At 43.9% G+C, this 27,635-nt stretch overlaps 1 protein-coding gene across 3 annotated transcripts in view; it reads left to right on the forward strand.

Moving 5' to 3' along the window:
- SIL1 (SIL1 nucleotide exchange factor) overlaps window positions 1-27,635 on the forward strand; it is a 237,221-nt gene that overhangs the window by 58,191 nt on the left and 151,395 nt on the right. For 2 of the 3 annotated variants that reach the window (XR_013960842.1, XM_080672994.1), the window contains exons 2-3: window positions 1,145-1,257; window positions 7,293-7,428. Coding sequence is in view for 2 of the 3 variants with exons in the window: in XM_080672994.1 (XP_080529120.1) it covers window positions 1,153-1,257; window positions 7,293-7,428 (241 nt within the window). In the remaining variant the exon portion in view is untranslated. The remainder of the gene's footprint in view (window positions 1-1,144; window positions 1,258-7,292; window positions 7,429-27,635) is intronic. The other variant, XM_080672995.1, reaches the window with a different exon arrangement.

Raw genomic sequence — 27,635 nt, forward strand, 5'->3', positions numbered from 1 at the left:
GAGCCATATCAATTGGCTGCCTCCTGTATGCCCCGTACCAGGGATCGAGCCTATAACCCTGGCATGTGCCCTGATTGGGAATCAAACCAGCAACCTTTCAGTGCATGGGACAGTGCCCATCCAGCTGAGCCACACAGACCAGGGTTGTCCACTTCATTCTTTTGCATGTTGGTATCCAATTGTCCCAGGATAGTTTGTTGAAGAGTCTGTTCTTTCTGTATTGAATGTTCTTGACAACATTGATGAAAATAATTGACCATATATGTGGTTATTTTGGGGCTCTGAATTGTATTTCATTGGTTCATATATCTGTCCTCATGCAGTACCATACTGTTTTCATTACTATAGCTTTGTAGTAAGTTTTGAAATCAGGAAGTGTGAGTCCTCCAACTTTGTTTTTTTCAAGATTTTTTGGCTGTTGTGAAATTCCACATATATTTTAGGATAGTTTTCTTCACTTCTGTAAAAAAAAAAAATCATTGGAATTTTGATAGGGATTGCATTGAATCTGCATATTGCTTTGGTAGTATTGTAACCTCAACTCTCCAATCCATGAACATGGGATATCTTTTCATTTTTGTGTCATTTTAACAGCTACTAGGGCCTATACTTTTATTTGTCTGGCTGTTTGAAAAGTGATGTGAAAAGCTTTGTAGCTTGAGAATATTGAACTATGTTGGTTTAGGTATGCTGATGACATCTGTCTTCAGGTATAACTGCAGGTATGGTTTAGAAGTCAATGGTTATAAAGGCTTATGCAGATTTGGGCCCATGTCTGTCCACATACCAATCAAGGGTTAGTTTCCTTTTTTCCTTACCATAGCCAGTACCACCCAGTTCAACCTGATAAGAAGTTGATAATGAGGAAGGAAGGGACCAGAGCTATTATAGCCTATGTAAGAGTTCTGGTGGCTCAGTTCCAACAAAGGCATGTCTCCCCTTGGGTGGCTGGACTCCTTATCGGAGATGGAGGCTTCATTCACATTGATCTATTCTTGTGGTAGAAGACCTGTAATACCTCTATGTGGGAAATGTCTCACATTTATTGAACAAGTGACATCATGGGAATCACAGTGCTGGGGAATCAGGGAATTAGGAACCAGCTTCCTATTGACCTTCTGTTTTCTGTGTTTATATTCATCAGGTCTCCTTATGCCTCTTCAGGGCCTGCCCCTATCTAGGATGGCTCCTCTGGGCATGCTGCTTGGACTACTGATAGCCTCCTGCTTCACCTTCTGCTTCAGTCATCAGAATCAAGTAAGTACCTTATCACAAGAGGGATCCCGGTTGGGTCCAAAAAAGCCTCTATGCCACCAGAGCTGCTGTGGAAGTGGGGTGAGCTTTTATGTTTCTTATAAGAATGTGGCCAGCGCTGAGTCATGGAGTCTGTGTATTTCTTTCCTTCTATCTCTGAATCCTCTGGCCTCTGTTTAAAGTTCATGATATAGTTTCCCTTTGGGGAATGTATGGTGGTGATGATAATAATCTATAATAATAAAAGCATAATATGCTAATTAGACCAGACGTCCTTCCGGATGACCTTCCGGACGAAGCCATGGCAGTGGGAGTCGAGGCAGAGGTGGCCGAGGCAGAGGCGGCCGAGGCAGAGGCGGCTGCAGTGGTGGTGGGGGCTGAGGCAGCCACCGTGGCGGTGGGGGCCAAGCCCCTTGCATGAATTTCATGCAGCGGGCCTCTAGTTTCAATAATAAGAAGCTTACCATGTAATAGGCATTGTCATTCATTAAGTGCTTTATGTCTATTCTCATTTACCCCCCGCTCCCAAATAATACTATGAAATAGACAACTACAATTATTATCCTCATTTTGAGAAGGAGGAGATTAAGATTCAGAGATTTTAAATAACTTGGCCAAAATTTACAACCAGTTTGTAGCAGAGTTGGGAAGGTCAAGATTATCTCCAAAGCTGGCTGATTGTATGGTGAGCACCATGTAAGAATGGTTCTTCCTTTACTTCTCTCTTCCTGTGCTTTCTCAAGTCTGTCTGTAACTCTGTATCCTCTTTCCCAGCCTCTCTTTATTAACATAGACCCCATTGCTTAGGGTTCCTGTTATTGCCACAGGCAGGAGCAAACTGCCCAAGAAAGTCCTGAGCTTGAGTAGGCTTCTGGCTCTGTTTCCCCTGGCCTGACTCAATAACAGCCTGCCCATGACTGTCTCCCAGTGCCCTCTCTTTTCCCTCCCTTGGGAAGTCTTGATTGTCAGTTCTGACAGCTTTACCCACTGCTGGCCACCTTTCCTAACCCCAGGGGCTCCCACTAAATGGTGGCTAAAGTGCTCGAAGCTTTGGAGCAGGAGGGCTTGAAGTGCAAATGACAAATGAGATGAATTTAATAACAATCCAGCTCAGCTGAAGTTCACCTCTGACTTGTGGCAAGCTTCCACCTTCTCTTTGAAGTCATTTGTTTTCTCTCTGCATTTCTCCCCACTTTGAGGAGCAGGAGACAACATACAGTTAGGAGTCTTGAATCCTTTTGAACTTTTAATGTCCTCTGGCTAATCTTGTTGATACTGGGGTTTTGGTCTCCAAGAAAAATGAGAATGAGATTCCTTTGGCTCCTGATGGTGGGACTGGCCACAGCCTGAGGGTTGGAGCTGTCTTTGACCGGACCCAGAAATGCACCCAAGTGTCTCAGGAGATCAGGGCTATTCTCCCTACCCCAAACCTGCATCTCACAAGGATCCGGGTGCTCCCATTGTGAGCTTTAGCAGATGTACAATTAACAAAAGCATGCTGATAAATTTACTTAAGGACTGTGTGTCAGTAAGTCTCTTTTGGATAAGAGTCCAACCAAATAGATAAGCTTTCAGAGCCATAATTATTCTGGCCCATATATATTAGTTCTATTGAGTCTAGTTTCAGAAAAATGTTAATACTGGCTTTCATCACCAGAAGCTGCTTTTATCTTTATGTCTGTTCCTAAGCTATATCAATTTGTCATCATCTTTCATCATGTGCTAAGCACAAGTAGGAGTTGAAGCATCTTTTCTCTCATACCATAAAAATTGCTGCCCTGATGGGGCATTTAAAATCCAAATTATATAGCTAGCCACCTTCACAACAGTGAAAATGGTTAGTGGGGGAAGTGGGAATGGGCATGATCCACTTTTTCAGAGTTCAGACAAGTGCTCCTGGAGACCTGGAATTGTTCTCCCTGAGGGCATTTGTGAAGGTTAATGGCCACCCAGGAAAAGTTGGCTGTGTATATCAGGGCATGATCTGGAGTCAGCCTCCCTTCCTGGCTCTTGCTGTGTACCTGAGGTGCCACATCTTAGGTCTGTGTGGATGCTGAAGTGATATGGTTGCATATATCTGAATAAGAGGCACCTTCAAAAAGGTGGTGAGTTATGAGGGAGGTAGTGGAACCCAGTGGAAGGAACGCAGACCTTGGTAACATCCTTTTGACACTTTGACCATTTCTGAGCTTTGTTTCCTTATCTAATAAAACAGGGTTGGTATGTTCCTCTTAAAATTTTAGTGTAGATCAAATGTGATTATATATAAAGTACCTAACATTTGGAATTGGCACAGTCAGGTCAATGGATGGTCAGTAAATGTCAACTATTACTTTTAGTAAGGGAGGGCTGCTTCTAGGGTTTAATTTAGGGCTCTGTCAGACACACTCCTGTCCCAAAATCTTGCCCTGGCAGTCTGTCTCTAACACAGCATCTATCAACCTACCATTAGAAATTCGTTCATTCTCTTGGATCTTGAAGTCTTTGATATTTAAGAATCTCTTACTCAGATACAAGTGCAAGGAAGTGTGACATAGTAAGCTGTTGTCAGCTAACACCTTAGCTGGGATTTCTTGCAGTCAGTTGAGAAGAAATTGGTATTTGGAGTGATGGTGGCAGGGAGAAGAGAGGGCTGAGGATTCAGCATGGAAGGGAGCCCTAAGAAGCCAGCTGAGAGGGCACCAGAGCATGGGATTTACTTCAGAGCTGACCAAGGGCTGTCTGGCTTTTCTCACCTCTTGGTCTTTCTCTCCTGTTCAAGACACTGTCCAGGCAGAGAGAGGCTAGTCTTGCTTGTTCTTTCTTTGAGAGTGTGGTTTCTCATTTGGTCCATGAAAACCCTCCCTTGGCAAGGCGGCTGTACTGAGAGACATGCTAAGTTAATCTCATTGCCCTCACTTCGTTTCCTCAGTATTCAGGGCACAACCATTAGGACACATGACATAGAAGTGAGTCAGAAATTATGCCTGGGCTTTGGAGCCAGGCAGTCCTGACCTTAAATCTCTGCTTTGCTTTACCCAGCAGTGTGATTTTGCACAGGCCCCATGTCCACACTCATCTGTAAAATGGGTATAAATGTATGTGCATCACAGATGAAACTTGGATGAGTTGTGAGGCACAGAAGGCACTTTAGCCCAGTGCTGGGCATATGGTAAGGGCTTAGTAAATGGTAGCTGCTATTATCATTATAAGCTCATCCCTATGATGTTGCTTTTCCTCAAAACCTTTTATGCAATTTCTTTCTTGAACTGACTAACTTATGGTATATTCATATGACTTAACCTCTGTTAGTGCTTGACAGATGTCATTTAGGCAAACAGCCCAAAGTTACTCTGAGCCAGATTTGGTGATCAGACAGGGGAGCATCAGTTTTGTATTACCCCCACTAAAAACTGAGGTATGCTGTAAAATAATGATGATAGACTCTGTGTGTGTATGTGTGTGTGTGTATGTGTGTGTACGTGTACGTACGTGTACTTGTACGTGTACGTGTAGCTGTGGCTTAACATCTGGTTCAGAAGTGATAGCAAGAGGAAATAGAAAAAACATTTTGAGCAGTGACAGGACTGTTGGAAAAGTGTTTGGCCACAGACTTGAAGCATGTGGCTCAGTGTTTCATGATTCTCCTAACCCTCCTTCTTGAACGTACTCTGATAACCTTATTTTAAAAATCTAGAAGAAAAAAAAAGGCTCTGGATACTTAATGGACAGGTGGTCTTTTTCTGGAATGTGTGACTAGACCTGGCTTCCAGCAGACTCAGCTAATTTGGGCTTGTCTTAGTCCAAGGCATCCAAAAGACATACCTGCCTGTGAGAGCGGGGAGGGATGTGTTCCTTCCTTCCTTTGTTCTGTGATTACAAACTAGGCATGGAGGATATAGTGGTGAAAGAGGCTGACACAGTCTGTCCTCAGAAACTCAGCTGTTGGAAGCTTAATGTCCATGCCCTCAGAATGCAGGGTGCCACATGCTAGTCTATCTGCTCTTTAGTATGACAAGCACATTTTCTTTCCTGTTCCTAGTTTTCTTTTGAGCTCAGATTTGTGCAAACTTCAAGTTGAAGGGGTAGGTGAGGTTTGTGGGGCCAGGCTGCCTAGGTGACCACAACCCAAACCTGACCTGCCTAAATGATGCCATATGGTGTAGTCTCTGTTGGATATCATAGCACAGACTCATCTAACCTGGAAACTATGACTACCTTTATAAGTAATAATAACAGCTACTGTGTACACAGGGCTAATGGTTTACAAGGTAGTACTTCATTTGATGTACGAGCTAGATGTTATCTTCACATTACAAATGTGGAAACTGATGCTTAGAAAGTTAAGTAACTTTCCTGGTGTCTCAAGAAACTGGGATTTGAATTTTAGGTGATCTGATGCAGAGCTTGAGTTCTTAACTATTAGGCTATAGTGAGTGCCTCTCATTACTTAAGACATATTTTAAAAGCCTCTTCTTGCCCAAGATAGTTTCCTTACCAGTTCTTAACAAGATCTAAAATCCTGCCATCTGAATGCCATGCCTTTATTTCTTGTTAAAATGTGAAATCCTTAGGCTTTACATCGTTATCATCAACACCTTAACAACTTAACCTTTCCTCTGACATCTAATTAAAGATGGGAGCTGAGAGACCCAGGCAGGTGGGGATGCATATCTGGAGCTGGGCACTGCTTGAAAGAGATGCATTGTTACCTCCCAATTAAGGGTTAGAATTGTTGGAAACAAAAATGAAATTTATGTAAAGTAACTAGCACAGATTTGGGTTCATAAGAGGAATCCATGAAATATACTTGTTATTAGTGGAAGAATTGGGAGGTGTAGGAAAAGTGATCATGGGGGAGGTGGGAGGGCTGAAATAACATCCCTGTATGGTAGTGTGGGTTCCTCCTTGTCCTCCCAAATGTAATTTCCTAGAGCTCTGAAACCCTCTGGTTCCAATTTCCTGAGGCCTTACTGCTTTTATGCAAGAACAGGTTTAAAAATGGGACAGGAAGGCTGGGAAGGAGCAAAATGAAAAATACTTTGTATTTATCTTGAATCTTTGTCTCCTCAGCTCAAAGTACTCCATTGACACCATCTCATTAATTCTCCATGCTTTCTGTGGGGTGGAAGGAAACAGGTTTTAAGAAGAGGTTTCCAACCCTGGCTTCTTTCTCCCTCAGCCCAGTTGGACTACCAGCTTCTCACTTGTACCCCTTACACATGCATTGGAATGTCCCAAGTGATCATTTATGCCCAACAGGCATCCTAGGGAATTGCCAGGTCCTTTCTGTGCCATGCTAGGCTGCTTAGGAATCAGTTGGGCCTCAGCTGCCAGCTTTTGTACATCTGGGGTGGCCATTTGAGGCCTTATCTCCAGTTCATGTGTGTTTTTTTTTCCTTTTTATAAATATATATTTAAATTGTAAGAGTAATAGATATGAATTTTATTTTATTTTAAATTTTTTAATATATATATTTTTATTGATTTCAGAGAGGAAAGGAGAGGGAGAATGAGATAGAAAATTCAATGATGAGAGAGAATCATCCATCGGCTGCCTCCTGTACGCCCCATACTGGGGATCGAGCCTGAAACCTGGGCATGTGCCCTTGACTGGAATCAAACCCGGGACCCTTCAGTCCACAGGCCGATACTCTATCCACTGAGCCAAACCAGCCAGGGCATAGATATGAATTTTAAACATCAAACAGTGTATAGTAGCATATCAAGTAAAAAGTAAAAGGCTCTTATTGTCTCTCTTTCCCAACCTCTGTTCCCAGTAGGTTTTCTTAACCCCCTGGAGATATTATGGAACTTTGTGGACTTTTTCTGTATGCATGTACAAAAATGCTGTATACACGCAACACATACTGTGTTCATTTAACTGTATTGTCTCACTTATATTGGTTCTGAGGCTAACCTCATGAAAGGTCTAAACATGGCTGGGGAGGGGAGGAGGAGCATCGAGGGAGAGAGTACTACCCCAGGCCATTTTCTTTCTGCTTGCCTGGTGCTTAGCTGTGTTTTTTTGGTCATGCTCTGTGTTTTTTTCTCTGAAGGAGTTTGCGCTGACCAATCCAGAGAAGAGCACCACCAAAGAAACAGAGAGAAAGGAAACCACAGCAGAGGAGGAGCTGGACCCTGAAGTCCTGGAGGTGTTTCACCCGAGCCATGAGTGGCAGGACCTTCGGCCAGGTACCAAGCCCACCCTGCCCCCATAAAACACTCTAAATTCAAATTGTATGTCCTTTGCCCCTGCAGGGCTTCTTTGAAGGAGCAGCCACTCTTTGGCCCGCTGGAGGGGAACAGTGTGGTCCATCACAGTGGTAGCTGCTGCTGCAGGGCTCAGGGACCTTCATTTTCCAGCAGAACAGAGATTTCAGCCTCTGAGTGCCCTGGAAGGAAGGCAGGTGGTGGGTGGCCAAGCTTTCTGAGCAAGTGATTGAAAACGTTCTTTCCTTGCACTTCTGAAGCACAGGAGAGGCAGTGACATGTGCCTTGCTCTGCAAATGCTATTTTGGGCTCTTCTGCTCGGCTCAGTGCTGCTGAAATATTGTTCACAGGAGAGTCCTGAGCACTGGTGCAGGGCAGGAGTGTTCTTTTGCGAAAGGAACCTGTGCTAAGAAACAGGGGCTGATCTTGGCCTGGTTTTTAAATGGGGCATCCTCAGAAAGAACAACTTTCTAACCCTTTTTTGAGCCCAGCTCAGGGCTTAAAATAATAATGAAAGCCCTGGATGGTGTGGCTCAGTTGGTTGGATCTTATCCTGTACAATGAAATGTCACGATTTTGATTCCCTATCAGGGCACATACCTAGGTTGTAGGTTTGATCCCAGCCCTGGTCAGGGCTTATGCAGGAGGCAGCCAATCAATGTTTCTGTCTCTCTCTTCCCCTCCCTCCCTCCCTTTCCCTTCCCCTCTCTCTAAAAATCAATGAAAATGTCCTCAGGTGAGGATTTTTTTAAAAAAAAAGATAATAATAATGATAAAAGTAGCCAGCAATTGTGTTTATCATATTCAGGTACTGTGTTAGGTATTTCATGTGTATAATCTTGTTCAGTCTTCACATAATAGGACCTATTATTATCTTTATTTTCCTATAAAAGCATTGAGGCTCAGAGAAGTTATATAATTTGACCGATGTTATTCAGCTAACTTGTCCTATGTCATTGATCCTATAGCCTGGACCTACCTTACTCCCACTTGTCCTAGTCCCAACTGTCCTTGTCCCACTATGATGACACTTGGGCCTGTTCTGAGGAGTAGGTGTTTGCATTCTGCACTGTGGCAAGGTAGATGGTAAGCCCTGGCAGCTGCCACAGTATAGTTGCATCAGTTCCTTGCCGATATTCATCACCATATTCTCCCTGCCTCCATTGCTGCTGTGCTGGCAAGGAGAGCATTTGCTATGCCAGCCAACTTTCTGGTGATAATATCACTCCTGCTGGGCTTGCATAGGGGTAGTTGTTGCCACAGAAGAGTGATGAAGCACCAAGAAAGCCAAGTAGGAACTAATGGTGTTAGTAGAGGGAAGTTTCAGGAACAGAGGTACTGGGTTCAGCAGACCCAACTTCTGCTTGCCCTCCCCTAGCTTCCTTGAGATCTGAGTCCCCTGGTCCTTGAAGACTAAAACTAGAGGAGTTTTCAGGGGTAGGGAGTAGAAGATGTGGGCTGTATCGACTAGTTTTATGTGGTTAAAAGTGCTTGTACCACTTCAACTAGGCAAGTGCCTGGAGCAGATGGAAATCAATATCCTGTGGCTCCCACTCCTGCCCTCTCCAATTTTGTGGCACCCTTCAAGGCCCTGGTCTGCATTGCAGAACAAGCCTGAAAGTTCTAATCCAGGGCCCTTGCCCAGCCTTCTGGCCAGTGGTGCTACTGTTAATGGCTAAACAAAGAGCCCCCTCTGTAGCCTTGGGGATGGAGAACCAGAGCATGTATGACAAGGGCAGGCTGAGGGCTCTGAGTGCCTCCTGGAGAATTAGAGTGGAGCATTGATTTTTACATCTAACTTGATACCCCATTGACATCTCTCTTTGTTTTCTAGTTTCTCAAGAGCCCTTCATAAATTATTCTGCCCCAAATTCCCTAGAAGCTGTCCCAAGGGCTGGTGTGTTTTGTTGAACATAGACACTTAGGCACTACAACCCAGGGGACAAAGCAACTCTGGTTTCAGTGGTGTCTGCCCAATCTTAAGAGTGTTATTCTGAGTCTGATGCTGGAAAGTCTGACCAATGGAGATAGATAAATTCTCTTAGGCCCTGGTATAGGATTGAGGTGTTCTGTGTGTATATTGAGAAGGTTTTGCATGTATGTCTGTTGGTAGGAAATTTACTTCTTAGTGGTCTGTGTGGATAGCTAGCACTTGCCTTCAATCAGAGTATAATATTTAATTCACCACATTCTGAATGCTGCCTGGGAGCTTCCAACACAGCTACCTAAAGGTTAAAGGAATATACCTAGTCCTGGCAACTTGTTTAATGGGTGAATAATGGGGAGATAGCATAATTTAGTAGTTAAGAGGACTGACTTTAGATTCAGCTTGTTCTGGGTTCAAATCTTTTTGCCCTTTAGTTTCCCCATTGATGACATTGGGGAAATGTCCTGCCGTATCTGCTGCAGAGGTTGTTGAGAGGGTTCTTGACATGAAGACATCACTCAGTCCATAGCAGTTCTTATTTTATTTTTTTGAAGTGCTGATTTTTTTTAAACATTTCACTGTGCTGTATTTAAAAAAATCTTTATTGTTCAGATTATTACAGATGTCCCCCCCCCCCCCACCGCCCATAGCTCCTCTCCACCTGGTTCCCACCCCATCCCAGGTCCTCGCCACCCCACTGTCCACGTCCATAGGTACTGCATATATGCATATAAGATCTTTGTGCAATCTCTCCCCGCACTCTCCTCACACCCCCCCCCCAGAATGTCCGTCTGCTTCATTTCCATGCCCCTGATTCTATTACATTCACCAGTTTATTCTGTTCATCAGATTTTTTACTCATTTGATTTTTAGATTCACTTGTTGATATGTATTTGTTGTCACTTTGTTGTTCATAATTTTTATCTTTATCTTTTTCTTCTTCTTCCTCTTCTTAAAGAATACCCTTCAGCATTTCATGTAATCCTGGTTTGGTGGTGATGAACTCCTTTAGCTTTTTCTTGTCTGTGAAGCTCTTTCTCTGACCTTCAATTCTAAGTGATAGCTTTGCTGGGTAGAGTAATCTTGGTTATACTGGTAGGTTCTTGCTGTTCATCACTCTGAATATTTCTTGCCACTCCCTTCTGGCCTGCATAGTTTCCGTTGAGAAATCAGCTGACAGTCATATGGGTACTTCCTTGTAGGTAACTGTTTTTCTCTTGCTGCTTTCAAGATTCTCTCTTTGTCTTTTGCCCTTGGCATTTTAATTATGATGTGTCTTGGTGTGGTCCTCTTTGGATTCCTCTTGTTTGGGGTTCTGTGCGCTTCCTGGACTTGTAAGTCTATTTCTTTCACCAGGTCTGGGAAGTTTTCTGTCATTATTTCTTCAAATAGGTTTTCAATATCTTGCTCTCTCTCTCCTTCTGGCACCCCCATAATTCTGATGTTGGTACGCTTGAAGTTGTCCCAGAGGCTCCTTACACTATCTTCATATTTTTGGATTCTTTTTTCTGGTTGGGTCTTTTTTGCTTCCCTGTATTTCAAATCTTTGACTTGATTCTTGGGATTCTCTAGTCCAGTGGTCGGCAAACTGCGGCTCGCGAGCCGCAGTTTGCCACTCTGTTGACTAATGAGTTTGCTGACCACTGACCTAGACTCTCGATTCCAATAATTACAGGCTGTTGTTGTTCCTTGTGATTAAGCCCCTATCCCAGTGATCGGCAAACTCATTAGTCAACAGAGCAGCAAACCGCGGCTCGCGAGCCACATGTGCGAGCCGCAGTTTGCCTACCATTGCTCTAGTCTACTGTTGAATCTCTGTATATTATTCTTTATTTCAGTCAGTGTATGCTTACTAGTAATTTCTGACTGGTCCTTTTCTGTGCCGCGCCAGCACAGCCAAGGGTTCGGCGAGCCTGAGGGAGGGCTGGTGAAGGATGAAGAAAAAGACAGAAAAAGAGAATAAGCTGGGTCTAGGTGGATCTTCTGTGCCTGGCTGAGGCTACAGAACAGATCCAGACTGCAAGCTGATAGTTTATTTTATAAGTTTCACTTGTTTTGGCAGCACTTGCTGCACCTCCCACAGCCCATTAGCTACCCAGGAAAGATCTAGGGAGCAGTCACAAGATCAAGCTTAATTATGTTTAGAGGGCTGTGCCCTCCAAGCTGGGACTTGTTTGCGACTTTGCCAGCAGGTCAGTCCGAGGCTTAACCCTATAACCGCTCCCTATACTTTTCCATTTTTTTGGCATTCTCACTAAGATCCTTGAAGGTCTCACTAAATTCCTTGGAGGTTTCTAGAAGATTCTTGAGTAACCTTATAACTGTGGTTTTGAACTTTATATCCAGTAGTTTGCTTTCTTCCATTTCTTTCATTTGTGACATGTTTCTTTGTCTCTGCATTTTGGCTGCTTCCCTGTGTTTGTTTCTATGTATTGGGTAGCTGCTAAGTCTCCTTGAGTTGATAGAGTGGCCTTGTGTAGTAGGTGTCCTATAGGGCCCAGTAGCTCAGCCTCCCCAGTCACCTGAGGTGGACACTCTTGGTGTACCCCTTTGTGGGCTATGTGCACAGTCTTGTTGTAGTTGAGCCTTGATTGCTGTTGATATCACTGGGAGGAATTGACCTCCAGGACAATTGGCTATGAGGACCAGCTGTCTTTACAATGGAAGAGCTGCTGTGCAGGAGACACCCTTATGGGGCAGGACTTGCTTCAATGGGGCTTTGGTGCTCACTGAGTCTGCCCCTTGAGTGTGTCACTTATGGATGTGAAGAGTTGTAATCTGGTATGGTCTCACACTGACCACTGGGTACACTGGTTCTTGGATCTCCAAGGAGGTGCAAAGTCAGCCACTGTCCGTGGCCACCCAGCAGGAGCTACAGAGAGATCTGCAGATTCCTCCCCTTTGTATTGGTTTTGGAAGTGACCAGATAAGGCCCAGCTGTGAAGCAAGGCAGACTGGTGCTGGTGGGGCCTTGGGCCTTCTTTTGATAAGCTTTTGGGGTTCCCTGACCCAGCTGCAGCTTGTTTGACAGGTTTTAGGCTGAGAAAAGACAGGCCATTCATATGCAAAAGCCGCTGAGTAAGGCTTGGGTGGGGTTGTAAATTGGGTAGGGCGGGGTCTCAGGGAATCTCAGGGAGGAGCAAACAGTAATGGCTGCCAGTCAGCCCTACACTGGGGAGGTCTCAGCACAGGAACAATGACCCTTGCGAGCACCTCAGTCTGAAAGAAAGCTGCCCCTGAGTTCCTGTCCTGATGCCAGACAGTCTAGTTTTTCCCCATATGTGTCTGGGTCCCCCCGAGTCTTGCCCAGCACTGGAGCTCAGAGCAAGTGGGAGCTTGTATCTCTCTCCCGATTAAAAAAGCGGCACACCTGGGTGCCAGCCCCTTCCGTGCCTCTGCACCTCCTACCAGTCTCGAAGTGCTTTCTTCTTTACCTCTCTAGTTATAGTACTTCCACGTAGCCAGCTTTCCCCACCGTTCTGGATGATAGTTGTTATGTATTTTAGTTGTAATTTTGACGTGGTTGTGGGAGGCAGCAAGTACAGGTGTTTACCTATGCTGCCATCTTGGTTCTCTGAAGTGCTGATTTTAAATGGTAATTTTCCCATTAGTGCCACCCCTTCAACTTGATTGTTTTATTGGATGCCAGTGACGGGACATGAGTATGTGCCTTAGATGGGGAAGGGAACTTCTGGTGAGGAGAGACTTCCCTCAAGAAATGCTCTCCCTCTCTCCCTGTACAGAGATTTTTAAAAAAATATATTTTTATTGATTTCAGAGAGGAAGGAAGAGGGAGAGAGAGAAACATCAATGATAAGAGAGGATCATTGATCGGCTGCCTCCTGCATGCCCCCCACTGGGGATTGAGCCCGCAACCTGGGCCTGTACCCTTGACTGGAATCGAACCCGGGATCCTGTAGTCCACAGGCCGATGCTCTATTCACCGAGCCAAACCGGCTAGGGCTCTACAGAGATTTTTGATGAGGGAACAGAAGGGGTTAGCACAGGATTTCCTGCCAGAGTCAGGGACATGGCATAAGAAGATGGTGGTGTGTCTTTTGGGGATTTTTAAGAAAATGGCAAAGGGGCTAGTTTATGTTGACCTTAGTTCAGTACCTTCTGTCTCTGTTGTCCCCAGGCCTCCAAGAAAGAGATACTAGGGTACATGGTCTGGGCTCATTTAAAGGCAGATTTATAGTTATGTGTTGGAATACCAGGGGACCAACCTTTGACTTCATGGGTTTTCCCACCAGGCCAGGTGGGAATTGGGCCCCAGCCATTGAGCCCTGGGGCAGCTGCAGGTTACTCTCCTGGAGTATGCTTGCCTCTGTTATTACTGTCAGCATCCTCACTGTGAGCCGCTTGTTCCTGGAAGTGATTTTCTTTTCTTTCTTTCTCTCTCTGTCTTTTCTGCTTTATTTTGGGATCTGTCTCACCTTATGGAAGCACAGCAAGCATTTGAATGTGGATTCAGCATCAACTGTTCACAAGCAAGCAGAAGAAAGCTGTTTGCTGGCAAGTCCTGTGGGTTCTGGGCATGGAACTCAGGAATTTGTCCTGGGGCTGAGGACCCCTAAAACCTAGGACTTGCCTGTGTCTGTGTACTCGTTATTATGAAAGCTGGTCACAGCCATAAATAGTGGGGCTTGTGCTCCCTGGGTATTTTCTGAGATCCTACTTTGTGCCAGGCACTGTACTGGTAGCTGGAAATATAGATAATAGATCACATTTACTAAGCATCAACTGTGCCAGGCATTCTTTGAGGGCAGGTGCTATAACCACCCTTATTTTTATAGACAAAACTGAATTTCAGGGAAGAGAACTGACTTAGTCAAATGACCAATAAATGGTAGAGTCAGAATTCAAACCTAGCTTTGTCTGACTCTAAGCTTGGGCTCCTAGCCACTGTGTCATCTGTTTCTTTGGGTAGCAAATGGGACATGCCCCTGCCTTCCAGCAGCTCATAGTCTCACAGAGAATACAGATACAGAAAAAGGCACCAAAGTGTTTTTGGATGTTTTGGTAGAAGTGTCTCAGTAAGGGCACAAGGGAGGGAGAAGGCAAGGGCCCTCAATCTCTACCCTTGAGATCTTGCTGGAGCAGTGAGTAAAATTTTAGGATGATAAACTTCCACCCCCATCTTTAGTTCTCTATATGAGCTGTGTGGTCTTGGTCAGGTTGATTGGAATCTTTGAACCTTAGTTTCCTCATCTGAAAATACCTCCTTCACAAAGATGATATAAGACTGAAACAGCATTAACATGTATAAAATGTTTCACACAGGGCCTGGCACATAGGAAATATTCAAGAAGTGGTTATAGTTGTCATTTGAAAAAAAAAATATACCTTTGCTGGCTCCCTTTCCTTGAGGACCTGAAGGAGAAGTGAAGGTGACAAGGCAGCCTGGGCAAAGGGCTCCCTTGTCCTGCCCATTAGCCAGTGCTACATGTTGGCCCCACGTGGGCTCAGGGAAGCTCAAACCTAGGGTTCCTTATTGACCTGAGCTGAATTCCAGGAGGCTGTGAGAGCCTCTGAAATATTAGCATTAGCACAAAGAGCTCTTTTGATGGGAGCACGCAGGAAGTCTGTACAAGAACACGTTCATGTGAGGGGGTTAAAAAAACAAAAAGGAAAAAAATCCAAATCATCAACTGATGAGAGCAATCCAAGAATTATAGAGCACCAGCCATCTGGTCAGATCATTTCAGATCTGCATGAGCAATGGGAGGGAACTGAATTGTAAAAACCTCATTTATAGTAGACCAACTATTCTGTTTCAAGTATTTAAGAGAGGAGTCTGATTTCCTGAAGGCCCTAGACATCTGTCTGAAGGAGCACTTGTCTCTGTGAAGCCTTTGGTTCCTTGCAGCTTGGATGGGGCTATGTGATTCTCTAATCCTCCAAAACCAACTGAATGTTCAACAATTCTCTTCACTTCTGATATTATCTACCTGGACTTAGTGTCAGATCCCACAGTTTAATGGCTTAGTGCCCCATCTCTACTTCAGATGTGTCGAAAGTTCCAGGCCACTTGAACTTTTTTGATTGATTAGCTATAAATTAGGGATTACCACGACCCCCTTCTCAGGTTTAACAATTTGCTAGAACAGCTTGAAGAATTCAGGAAAAACACTTGACTGGTTTATTGTAAAGGGTACAACTCAGGAACAGCCAAATGGAAGAGATGTATAGGGCAAGATATGGGGAAAGAGGTTCATAGCTTCCATGCCCACTCTGGGCACACCACCCTCCCACCACTTCTGTGTGTTCACCATCCCAGAAGCTCTCTGACCTTATTGTTTAGAAACTTTTATGGAAGTTTCATTATATAGGCATGATTGATTAAACCATTGGCCATTGGTGATTGAACTTAATCTCCAGCCCCCTCTTGCCTCCCTGGAGGTAAGGGGATGGGCTAAAAGTTCCAGTCTTTTAATCATACTTGGTCTTTCTGGTGATAAGCTCCTACCCTAACATTATCTAAAGGCCCCTCACCAAGAGTTATCTCATTGGCATAAACTTGGGAATTAAAAAAGATATCACTCAGGAAATTCCAAGGGTTTTAGGAACTCTGTGCCAGAAACCAGGGATGAAGATCAGATACACTTTTTATTATACCATAGGCTGCAATTGAGGTAGTACTAAGGGGCAAAGCTCCCAGTGCTCTCTGCTCCCTCCCCTGCTCTGTGGTTGGGAGAGAGGTGACCTTCCTTTTCTCTCCTAGTCTGGAGGGATCTTCTTTATGGGTCATTTCATTCCCCAGGATGGTCTACAAGAGTATGACCTGTTTTTGTCCTTCACACACAGGCACACCCCCTCCCCAAGGCCCATGAGCAGTGGTGTTCATACCTAAGCTCCTGTGGCTCATCAGAATGGTACAACGGGACTTCTTGGCTGCCACCAGGAGGTAATCACCAGAGGGAAAGGTATAAGATGGGGCCTCTGTTGAATGATTTTTCACCCTGGCTCAAGTGCAGTGCTGGAAAAGTGGAGCAGGAGCTGGATAGAGGAAACAGCATGGTTTTTTTGTGTGTGCTGTGGGGTAGTTTGTTTCCTCTCTTGAAACACAAGTTGCTGTCTTCAGCAATTTTTTAGGATGAGGTGTTCAACAGAGCTTATCATTGGTGCCTCTTTCTTCTGCACAATGCTTTCTTCCCCAACTTTGAAGCCTTTCAAGTCTCCTGGGGATTCCCCAATAACTTCATTTATTCCTCTCCTCTTAAACTTCTGGCCCATTTCCCCCATTATTGCCACCTCCCTGGTTTTCGTTCATAATTCTCCACTCTGAGCATCTCCTTTGCTCCTTTAGATCTTTTCATTTCAGAGAGATCTCATTTCCCAAATGTGGAGTTCTCTCAGGATGGCTGACCACTGTCCTGTTGCAGTCAAATCCCAAACCCCCCTGGGGGAATAGGTGGAGGCCAAGGCAGAAAGGCCTGTGACCTCCGTGGCAGCCATTGCCAAGGCTGAGCCCACTTTGAGACTAGCTGGCTGAGCTCTGCACTGGCACCTGAGCATCTCTGCCTGGGGTTTGGCCTTCATTACAAGGATGGAGCAGGCCAGGGTCCAGTTGCAATCTGTGGGCTTGAGTGGTAAGGGAGAGCAGCTGTTGGCCGTCTGCTTTCTAATAAGTGTTTGTATGTTTAATCCTCTCCCTGAGCCCCTATCTTCTTCCTCTGCTTCCTCCATCCACCTGTTCTCTCTGAGGTTTAATAAAGAGTGTTTAGCAGAGTTGCACAGCCTCAGCTCTCAAAGATTGGATGCCCAAACTGGCTGAAATGAAAAACAGTCTGGAGTAGGGATAATGGAAAACTAGCTACCAAAACCAGTTCTGACTTTCATGCCTAGGGCTTGGCTTTAGTTCAGACAATCTGTGTAGCCCTGACTTCCCTTCTTTCTCTAATATTGGCCTCATCTTGCTGGCTAAGACTGTCCAAGCTATCTCCAAGGATGGGACTAACCAGGGCTGAGAATAGCTCTCAATGGCTGCCCTGGAGCTAGAATGAGAGGCCCTTTTCTAGAAACTGTTCCATTTTTAGTTTTGTCATAGCACTGGAGGTAGGAACTAACCAGTAACTTATGAGGAGATAATATTTGAGTAGGTAGAGAATAGGACAGGAAGGAAACGTGAGTGGAGGGGGAATGACATGAATAGAGACATAAAAGTGAGAGTATATCTACTTGGCTGGAGAGGCAGGGATCTGAAGGGAATAATGCGATGGTGGTAATGGGAAGTATAAGGGAGCCCTGGGAGGGAGGGGAGATGAGAACTGACAAGGCAGTAGATCTAAAGATGTGAAAGTAAGTGTAAGCTCTGAGTGAGTAGTTGAGTTCATTCAGGGGCTGTGCTATGAATGGGAGATGAAATGAAGAAAGACAATATAAACTCCTGGGTTTGAGAATAGTAGAAAGAGAGAACTAAAATGGTAATTTTAGAGATAGCCACATCAAAAAACTTATTTATTTCATTTACGTTTGTTGAACTCTTATAATGTTTCAGGTATAGTGCTTGATGCAGGAGATACCATGGTGGGAATTGACCGAGGCTTGCCTGTGTGGGCTTGTGGTGTAGGAGGACCCCAGACAGGAATATAGCTCTGTGAGAACACAGAGGAGGGGCCTTGAAGGAAAGATTTCCCAGAGGCAGGGACATTGAAGCTGAGTAGAGAGAGATTTTGTGTATGTTGGAAGGCAGAGGGCAGAAGAACAAGTGTTTGACATATTTGAATTCCAGCGAGGAGATAATTGATTAGGCAAAATTGTAGGTGGCAGATGGAAAGTCTTGGCCTTGTGAATATAATGAGCCTTAGAAATTAAAGCAGAGACTAGAAGAAAACAAGGAAAAGTGGGAGAGATATAGAAGGAACTTAAGGAAGCTTTCATTAGATGTCTTCAGATTTCTGAGCCAAGCCAAGGATGGGGCTTCTACCTTGGATGATGAAAGAAAAGTATTCAATTGGGTGCTTCAGGAATGGAAACGTTAGGAAGAACCTTTGTGAGGAGGTGCTTAGACAATCAAGAGGTTAGAACTAATCATTGCCCAGCATCAGGAAGTGCCCAGTTGACATCTGACATTCTGACTTGGTGGTGGGCCGGGATCAGTGTTTGGTGACTTTCTAGAGCAGTGGTCGGCAAACTGGGGCTCGCGAGCCACATGCGGCTCACGAGCCGCGGTTTGCCGCTCTGTTGACTAATGAGTTTGCCTACCACTGTTCTAGAGCAATTTGATCCCTGGACAGTGGATAGCTGGAATGTGAGGAATGATGGACAGATCATTAAGGGATTGTCTTTGGAGACCTTGTCTGTCTGGCCCATGGGGCAAGCTGAGAGCTGTACTGGAAACTCCTATGAACCTGCTGCAATCTTCCCTCTTTTGTAACAGGTAACATCAAGATTCTTGGAGGCCCCTGCAATGCCCAAGGTCACAGAGGGGATGATACCTCACTAGCCACTGACTGATCTTCTAGGCAGGTTTGAAAATAACCTGAACGAATCAGAGCTTACGTGCAGGGGGCTCTTTTGCAAGCCTTTTGTTGCTTGTGCTCTAATCCAGCTGATTATATTTCTGTTCATGTTAGGGTTTTGTTTTGTTAATGTTCATAAACTAATAGGTTGTTGATCTTGCCTTATTTCCTGTAACATGTTGATTTGGGCAAACAAAGATTGAGTTGTATTTTAATTTCTTTAATTCCAGAATAGTGTTTCTGTTCTGTATAATGCAGTTGTTTGGAAAGAGAGAACCATTTCTTTGGATTAAAGTTTTCAGTTTTATCCCTCTATCTAAGAACCATTTCTCTGTGGCCATAATTAGTTTATCTGGGCGGAGATGCATTTTTATGGAGTGGTATTATGGTGTATTTGTACATTTTTATTTATTTATTTTTTTATTATTATTTTTTTAAAAATATATTTTATTGATATTTCACAGAGAGGAAGGGAGAGGGATAGAGAGCCAGAAACATCGATCAGCTGCCTCCTGCACACCTCCCACTGAGGATGTGCCCGCAACCAAGGTACATGCCCTTGACCGGAATCGAACCCGGGACCCTTCAGTCCGCAGGCCGACGCTCTATCCACTGAGCCAAACCGGTTTTGGCTGTACATTTTTATTTTTGCCTAGGAAAAAAGAAAACTTTCTGTCTCCCACTTCAGAAGCCCCCTAAAAGTTGCACGAACATCATCTTGTTCTTTCATCCTGGTTTTGCCAAGTCAGGCTTTTGGACAGAGGGTGAAGAGATTGTCTATTATCTCATGGCCAAGAATGACCGAGGCAGCCAGGAACTGTAGTCTAGCTGTTGGAGAAGGGAGGAAAACATAACATTTTTTGAGAAAGCACCTTGTGCTTGGTGCTTTGTGTACATTATTTAAGGGGGCTTCAAAGTGTTCCATAAAGGTCTCTTGGAGCTCATGGTTGGTCAGTGAAGGGGGGCCTCAGATCCCATTGCTTTTTCTAGGATTTCCTTTCTTCTGATGATAGAAACTACAGGGTCATTGGTTGAAAGTAGTGTTATTTGAGGTCTAGGTGGGAACAAAATAATTTTGGGGGAAATTATTCAAGAGGATGCAGAATTATTCAAGCTGCCCTATTTTCATTTCCTAGATTAGATCTCAGGGATCTCAGGGATAGATCCAGGTTTCCCTAAACACAGTAAAGTAAGTAGTCCTGTGTACAGAGTAATTTGAGGGCTACAATCTGGCTTTAATTCCCACTGGGTTAGACTGCACATAGAGAGGCTGGAGGAATTGTTCTCTAAATACCATTAGCATTTTAACCTCCAGTATTTTATCAAAATGGCTAGCTGCGGATACCTTGGAGTCAGGTATAGAATGGTAGATTTAAAAGGGAAACAGCTTTTTCTTGCACAAAGCTGGCAGTAATAGGGGTAGCCAGATGAAATATTTGATTTATAGGAGCCCATCTTAGTGATGGGGTTGGCGTATACTTGGCGGTGGGTATGTGGGTTTATGTGAAGGGGAATTGGAAAAAGAAAGAGAAGACAAATCAAAGGAAGGCTGAGTCTTTTCACCTATTTGCTGGCATCATCTAACACTGCTTATGCATGTCAGTGAAAGTCTTGGTTCTGTAGTGACAGTTTGAACTGAATGTTTGTTCTCTCATTCTCTTGTTCTCTGTTTTTTCCCCTCTCATTTTTATGCTGTCAGCTCTTCTCCCTTGCTGCCTCCCTTGCCCTCTTGCCTTCTTTCTTCCTTTGCTGTAATGGCCTTTACCTGCAGCTGAGTGGCAGGTTGCAGGTATGGATAGACATGGAGGTGTATAGCTGCTGGAATATTTTCTCAGTTCTGCCAACATCAGAGAAATTACTTCCAAGCCAATTCTTCCAGCCACATATTTTGCTGATCAGTTAGAATGTGAGGAAAAACACTTTAGCATTGCCAGAGAGGGGATTTGGGAAAAATCACGTATGTGGAACTGAGTGATCTAAAGTCATAAGCATAAAAAACAAATCCTGGAGTGCAGCTGGAGTTCTTCCTGGCCTGTTTTTCACAGCCCTGTCCCTTGACACACACACCCTGTGCTACATGAATGAGATATGTATCAACTTTGCCAAAGATCCTAATGCTGAAGAGGAGGTACCAGCTTGTGTTGCCTATCATTGGATGCTTCTAGGCATGACATGGAAAAGAAGCAACCTCAGAAGGGTGCATTTAAAAAAAAAAAAATATATATATATATATATATATATATATATATATATATATATATTATTTATTTCAGAGAGAGGAAGGGAGAGGGAGAGAGAGAAAGAAACATCAGTGATGAGAGATAATCATTGATCAGCTGCTTCCTGCATGCCCCCTACTGGGGATTGAGCCCACAATCTGTGCATGTGCCCTAACCACTGCAACCTCCTGGTACACAGGACTGCACTCAACAAGCTGAGCCACACCTGCTGGGCTTCTTTTCTTTTCTCTTCTTTCCGCTCCTCTCCCTCCCCACCTTTTCCCTCCCCTCCCCTCGCCTCCCTCCTCCTCCTCCTCCTCCCTCCTCCCTCCTCCCTCCTCCCTCCTCCCTCCTCCCTCCTCCCTCCTCCCTCCTCCCTCCTCCCTCCTCCCTCCTCCCTCCTCCCTCCTTCTTCTTCTTTCTTCTTCTTTCTTCTTCTTTCTTCTTTCTTCTTTTTTGTCCTGTTACCACGTCTCAATATACTAGCAACTCCCTTGGAAGAGAGTTCTCTTGAGTTGAGCACAACTATATGGATATATTTCCCATCTGCCTGGTACTAGTCAGGAGTGAGGTCTCAGGAGAACAATGACTTCATCTTTGTCCTTAGCACAGGAAGGCATTTCTTGTCAAGAGAAAGAAATTTATGGTTGTATAGTAGAACTTAGAAATTAAAGGATTAGTTTGTTTCCTTTGAAAAAAGACAAAATTCTAGAATACCCTTTCTATAAAGAGGCATGTCCTTTAGAGAGGGGATTGATGGAGGGCAGAATCCAGGCTGTATTTTGGCATCTGGTTGTTGTCACAGTTACTTGAAAATATAGACAATAGAGTGTTGTATAGTCAGTTTACCTGGGTTCACACCTCAGCTCTGCCTTTTACAGGTGGGTAGTCTTAGGCAAGTTACTTAATTCCACTAAGATTTAATGAAATATCCTATAATAATATCATCTGTAAAATAGGGATAGTAATAATAACTACCTCAGAGGGTTATCTTAAGTAGTAAATAAGGCAAGCATATGAATTGTTTACTCTAGTGCCATGTGCATAGTTATAGCTCAATAAATGTTAGCTTCTGTTGTAATAAAAATGAGTGGATATCAGACAAACCTAAATTGAGGTATGATCTAAAAAATAACTGACCAGTTCTCTTCAATTATGTCCAAGTCAAGAAAAACAAAGACTGAAGAGCTATCACAGATTGGAGGACACTAAGGTGATGTGACAACTAAATGCAGTGTGGTATCCTAGGTTAGATTCTGGAACTGAAAAGAAAAAAGAATACTAAAGGAAAAACTGGTGAAATCTGAATAAAGTATTTAGTTTAGTTACCACTATTGTACCAATGTTAATTTCTTAGTTTTAATAATTGTTTTATGGTTACATTAGATGTTAATATCAGGGAAAGCTGGGTGAAAGGTATATAGGAATTCTGGAATCTTTTTTCATCTTTTCTCTAAGGCCAAATTATTTCAAGATATAAATTTAAAATAAGTGAATATCCCAGTGACCTGTTAAGCAAAGGAGAAACAGACCAGAGTAGAGCCGTGTATAGCAGATCACACCTGCCTCTGTCTCACCTTTTGTGTCAGAGGGAGGGCTCTTACTAAGGGGCCCTAATGCCTGCCTCTTTAGCACCTGCACAACTGCTGCATCCTGACTAGAGGTCAGTTTTAGGAAGATAATTGGTCAGATAACTATTCAGACACAGCCAGATCTGATCCTGCATTGGTGCCATAGAGGGACTGGGGAGGAGGCCACTCATTTGGCAGGACTGAATGATCAGGGCACTTGTCCCTGTTCCTTGGAATATAAATGAATTCTTTCTGTTTTATCCCTCTATCTAAGCACAAATCACTATGGCAATATGTTTGCAGATTGTGATGCCTACCGCTATGTTCATGCTTACTGTTCGATCATCCAGAAGAAAGAAAAAGAAGTTAAAACCCAGCTCTGCAATAATTTATCATTTTCTTTCCTGTTTTAAGTGCCTTGCTCTTGCACAAAGCAGGTATTTTGCTTCTTATTGGGTGCAGAAGGTACATGTGCTTTTCTTATGACTGAAGTGGCCAACTCTGTCATGCCAATAGCATGGTTTGTAGAAGAAAGCCATTATTATAATTGGGAGAATGTGAATCTTGGAGTTTTTATGTTTGCATTGAAGTCAGCTGTCAGAGAGGTCTGGGAAGTATAACGTCTTTCATTCTAGCACACAACTCCCTTACAAGTACTTATCCTTGGAAGACCATATTTTCTAAGTTAAAAAAAATTAATGATAAAAATTGTTCTTTGTATTCTAACTCAATGACTAAATACCCACTGCTTTTTGGTATTGATTTACGGATTTTATTGTCAAATCCTTTGGATGTGTGTTGATTACCAATAGTGTGATGAATGGCTAGGCTGTATTATGGGGAGGTCATAAACCATATTTCTCTATAGATTACTTTAGGCATAAGACTGGTGAACTGTCATTTCTCTTTTAGTCACATGTGAGTAAAAAAGAAAAGGAGGGGAATGTTGGTATGAGGCAGAAGTGTTTGGCTCAAGATTGAAACAAACTACCTTTGAAGGCTTATGAATGCAAAGGCTTGAAGTGGACAGACTTTGGGTATGGATTGGGAGGATTGGGACCACTGGGGCTAGAGGAGAGAGAGACTGCCTCAGGTCACACCTTTGTTGCATCTTTGTTCAGGCTATAGTCCCAGTGGAAAGACAGCTTCTACTCTCTTGGTGCTTCTGTTCAATCAAATAACAAGTGGCCTGAGGCCAGAGAATCCTGGACCCTAAGTGGGCTTTCCATGCTCCCCCTCCCCCACCAGCCACTTGTGCTGATGGATGTGCAAACCCTTTACAGATAGACAGTTTGGCACTGCTTGGCTTGTGGGGGTCGTCTGTCTGTTTTGAATGAGCAACTTTGTTTATGGCTCCTTTTCCCTGTACAGAAATTGCTTCTGCCTTCTGATGGAAATGTTTAATTTTCCTACGGAAAGGCACTGTTCTTTGGGGTAATATCTGCTGGCCCAACCCCATCCCTTGTGGAGCATAAGCCTCTGCCTAAGGGTGGACTGGAGGAGGTGGCCGTTGGAGCGTGCACGGTTGCCACTGGGGCAGCCATCTGCCAGTTTTGTGGCTCACAGCCTGCCTCTGAGCTGGCTGTTGGGAGTGTGCACTCTTGGGCCTACATGCATTATGCACAGCCTATTCCCTAAATGAGCTTTTTAAGTGTATATAATTCCTTTCTACTCTGTTCTTGTATAGTCTGCCTCAGGGCACCATTCAGAATCTCCTCTAATTATGCTAGAGCTCAGCTTCTAGTGTCTAGCATTTAGAGTTTCTGGTAATCGCTGATTTTTGTTTGTTTGTTTGGATAGATTTCTAAAATTGCAGTGAGGGATTGATTTATGGTTATAGGAAGATTTGTTTTTTATAGGGAAATTATCAACACAGGTAATACAGTTTCATGGCAGTGGTATTTTGACCCATAGTCCCAGTCTAGCTCTCTTAGCTTCTTCCAGAATGGACCCTTTGTAATTTTGCTCTAGTATTAGAATGAAATCTGTGCTTCTAATTACAGACCACCTCCTTCCTCACATATTGCCCCCCCTCCTCCCCACTTTCCCTTCCTGAGATGGAGGAGTTTTTACACATGCTGTTTAGAAAAAGGAAATTCATAATGTGACTCAGTCCTCACCCACAGATCTAGGATTCCTGCCATCCAGTAAATTTTGGCAGACAGGCTAAGTGTATAAAAAGCATGTCATGACTCCCTGTCCCTGTACTGCTCACCTCATTGTGTATGCCTCTAGGGTGGAGTCTGGGGTGTCCAACTTTTCATCTCTTCTACTTTCCCTTCCAAAGCAACCCCTGCTTCTCCTATAGGGCTGTCCTTTAGTATCTGTGAGGTATAGGGAATAGTCACTCACATTCCAAGGACCTCATAGACCTATGAGAATTCAAGTTCCGCGGTCTTTGAGTGCTTGCTCTGTGCCTACCCCTATGTTGAGTACAGTGAGAATGTACCATAGTGCCTTGACCTTAAGCACTAGAGTTCACATAGGAATCCATTTTGAATAGGAAGGTAGGTAGCCCCACTCCTCCACTCACATGTCTGGATGTATAGGTGTTTTTGTGTTTGTCATTACAGTATTGACCTAAGTCATTGAGGCCTCCAGGCTAGTGCCAGGTGACATTGGCTCTCCTTTGCCTTCTGATGGGGGAGAGAAAAGGAAAAAGGAACATTGGGTTCTAGAAAATCCTTGGTTATGAAGACTTGGTTAAACATGTTTTCTTCTCACCCATGCCTAGGGTGGTCAAAAGAACCTAAGATAACAGAGTGGAGGGCACAATGAGACTTTGTGAGACCAGAAACAATAAGAAATCTATAGGGGCAGAGAGAGAGTTGCTGGCCCACCACTCTGTTAGAACAAGAGAAAGGAATCTCTTCCTCAGCCTGGCCATCCAGGGAGGCCCATGCTGGGCCCACTACAGCTAGGAGAGGGTGGTGAGTCCCTCAGAGACTACTCCCTAGGGATACTGTTATTGCCTCTGAGGCTTATATTCCCCTCTTCATATAACTACACAACCACAGGAAAGCAAAGGTTCCTGAGCTACTCGGCTCCTGCATCAAGGATACTAACTACATGGGAAGAGACTTAAGGTAAGTCTGGATCAGACCAGATGTGGCTTTTTTTCAGCTTGGCCAATGGGAAGCTCTTGTTTTAGGAATAGCCTCCCCATCCCCTGAGTCCGTGTCGGTGTGTCTGTTGCTGAGCCTCTCCCTCTAGTCTGATCTTTGTGGGCTTTTCTCCCCATCTTGGGCCTTAGCAAACTGACCTGCTGGCAGATTCTGGAGCCTTCTCAGGCCTGCATCATATAGGGCTTAGCAATGACAAGATCAGTTGTAGGGCTGCATTTATTGGATGTCCTTTGAAATGAATTTTCCCGTAGTTCATAAGTGCCCCATGGGGCCTCTTCAAGGGTCTTGGCTTCCCTTGAACTTCATGCCTGTGTTGACTCGCACACACATTCCTGTGGTTTTTTTGTTGTTGTTTTTGTTTTTTATTTTAAATGTGGTTGTTGATAAATTGGGAAAAGGGAGTGTGGGTTTGCTTTTCTCTGCACCATAAATGCAGTGCTACTAATTTCATTCTTCACATTCTGTCTCTGAGATGAGCAGGGTCCTCTGTGCCCATGTTTATTTAGTACTGCTGTGTTGCTGGACTCTCCTGGCAAAAATTAGGCTAATGTCTCCAATGACTGCATTAGCCACTGAAATGAGGTTCTAAATTGATGGTACAACATCCAGTCTCCCTCCAAGGTATCACTTTGTTCTGGTTTTATTATTCAAATTATTCTCTCAGTGATTCTCTGCAGACTGACTGGCATATGCAGGTTCAGTGCAGCACATTGTACTAGCTGAAAGGCAAGATCACCTTTTAAGGGGAGGGAGAAAGGGAAGTGGGAAAACGCAAAAGATGAATGCTGTGGTGCAGAGAATCAGCAGTTTGTCTGTTATAAGAGCTACTTGGCTGGCCTGTGCAATGCCTAGAGATAAGAGAGGAAGGGACCAGACCTGGGATGGGGTGAAGAGGGTAGTATGGGGGTAGGGTGATGTCATTGCGTTAGTAGCATCTGTGCCTTAAAAGTTCACCACCCTTCCTCCTTCCCTTTCATGTTTACTGAATTCTTAAATGTATGCCTGACAGAGTGTTGAGAACTCCGGGGTGGGAAACCAAAGATCAACAGAATAGAATCTTTCCTTCAAGAAGCTGTTAGTCTTATAGTTTCACTGTCTTGGGTGTGTGGGTGAGGGGACGGAGAGGAAGATTTAGGTTTTTGATTTTTGCATTGTGGCAGTCAGATGCTTAGAGCAGTAGTTCTCAACCTTTCTAATGCCGCGATCCTTTAATACAGTTCCTCATGTGGTGACCCCCAACCATAAAATTATTTTCGTTGCTACTTCATAACTGTAATTTTGCTACTGTTATGAATCGTAATGTAAATATCTGTGTTTTCCGATGGTCTTAGGCGACCCTGCTAGCAGTTCTTATCCTGTGGGTCACAACCCACAGGTTGAGAACCACTGCTGTAGAGCCTAAGACCATCAGAAAACACAGATATTTACATTACGGTTCATTAACAGTAGCAAAATTACAGTTATGAAGTAGCAACGAAAATAATTTTATGGTTGGGGGTCACCACAACATGAGGAATTGTATTAAAGGGTCACGGCATTAGAAAGGTTGAGAACTACTGGCTTAGAGAATTGAGAATTTGGTTCTTACATGTTTGTTTAAAATTTTTTTCTTTTCTTTTTGCCTGCTGAGAAAGTAATGTTTTTAGAGCAGAAAACTTGGAAAATGCATAAAAGCACAAAGGGAAACAACAACAGCAAAACCACCCATATTCCATTATGCAGGTGTAAAGACAACATTATGACTTACTTTCTTTCAGTTGTTTTTACAGAAGTGTCATCATTCTGTACATAGTATTTTGAGGTTGATCTTTCCCTTTAGGAACTGTGAGCTACATTTTGCAGTTTTGAAAGTTAGATCCTCTAGCACAGTGGTCAGCAAATTG

This window comes from Plecotus auritus (genome assembly GCF_963455305.1).
Source record: "Plecotus auritus genome assembly, chromosome: 6".
NCBI lineage: Eukaryota > Metazoa > Chordata > Mammalia > Chiroptera > Vespertilionidae > Plecotus > Plecotus auritus.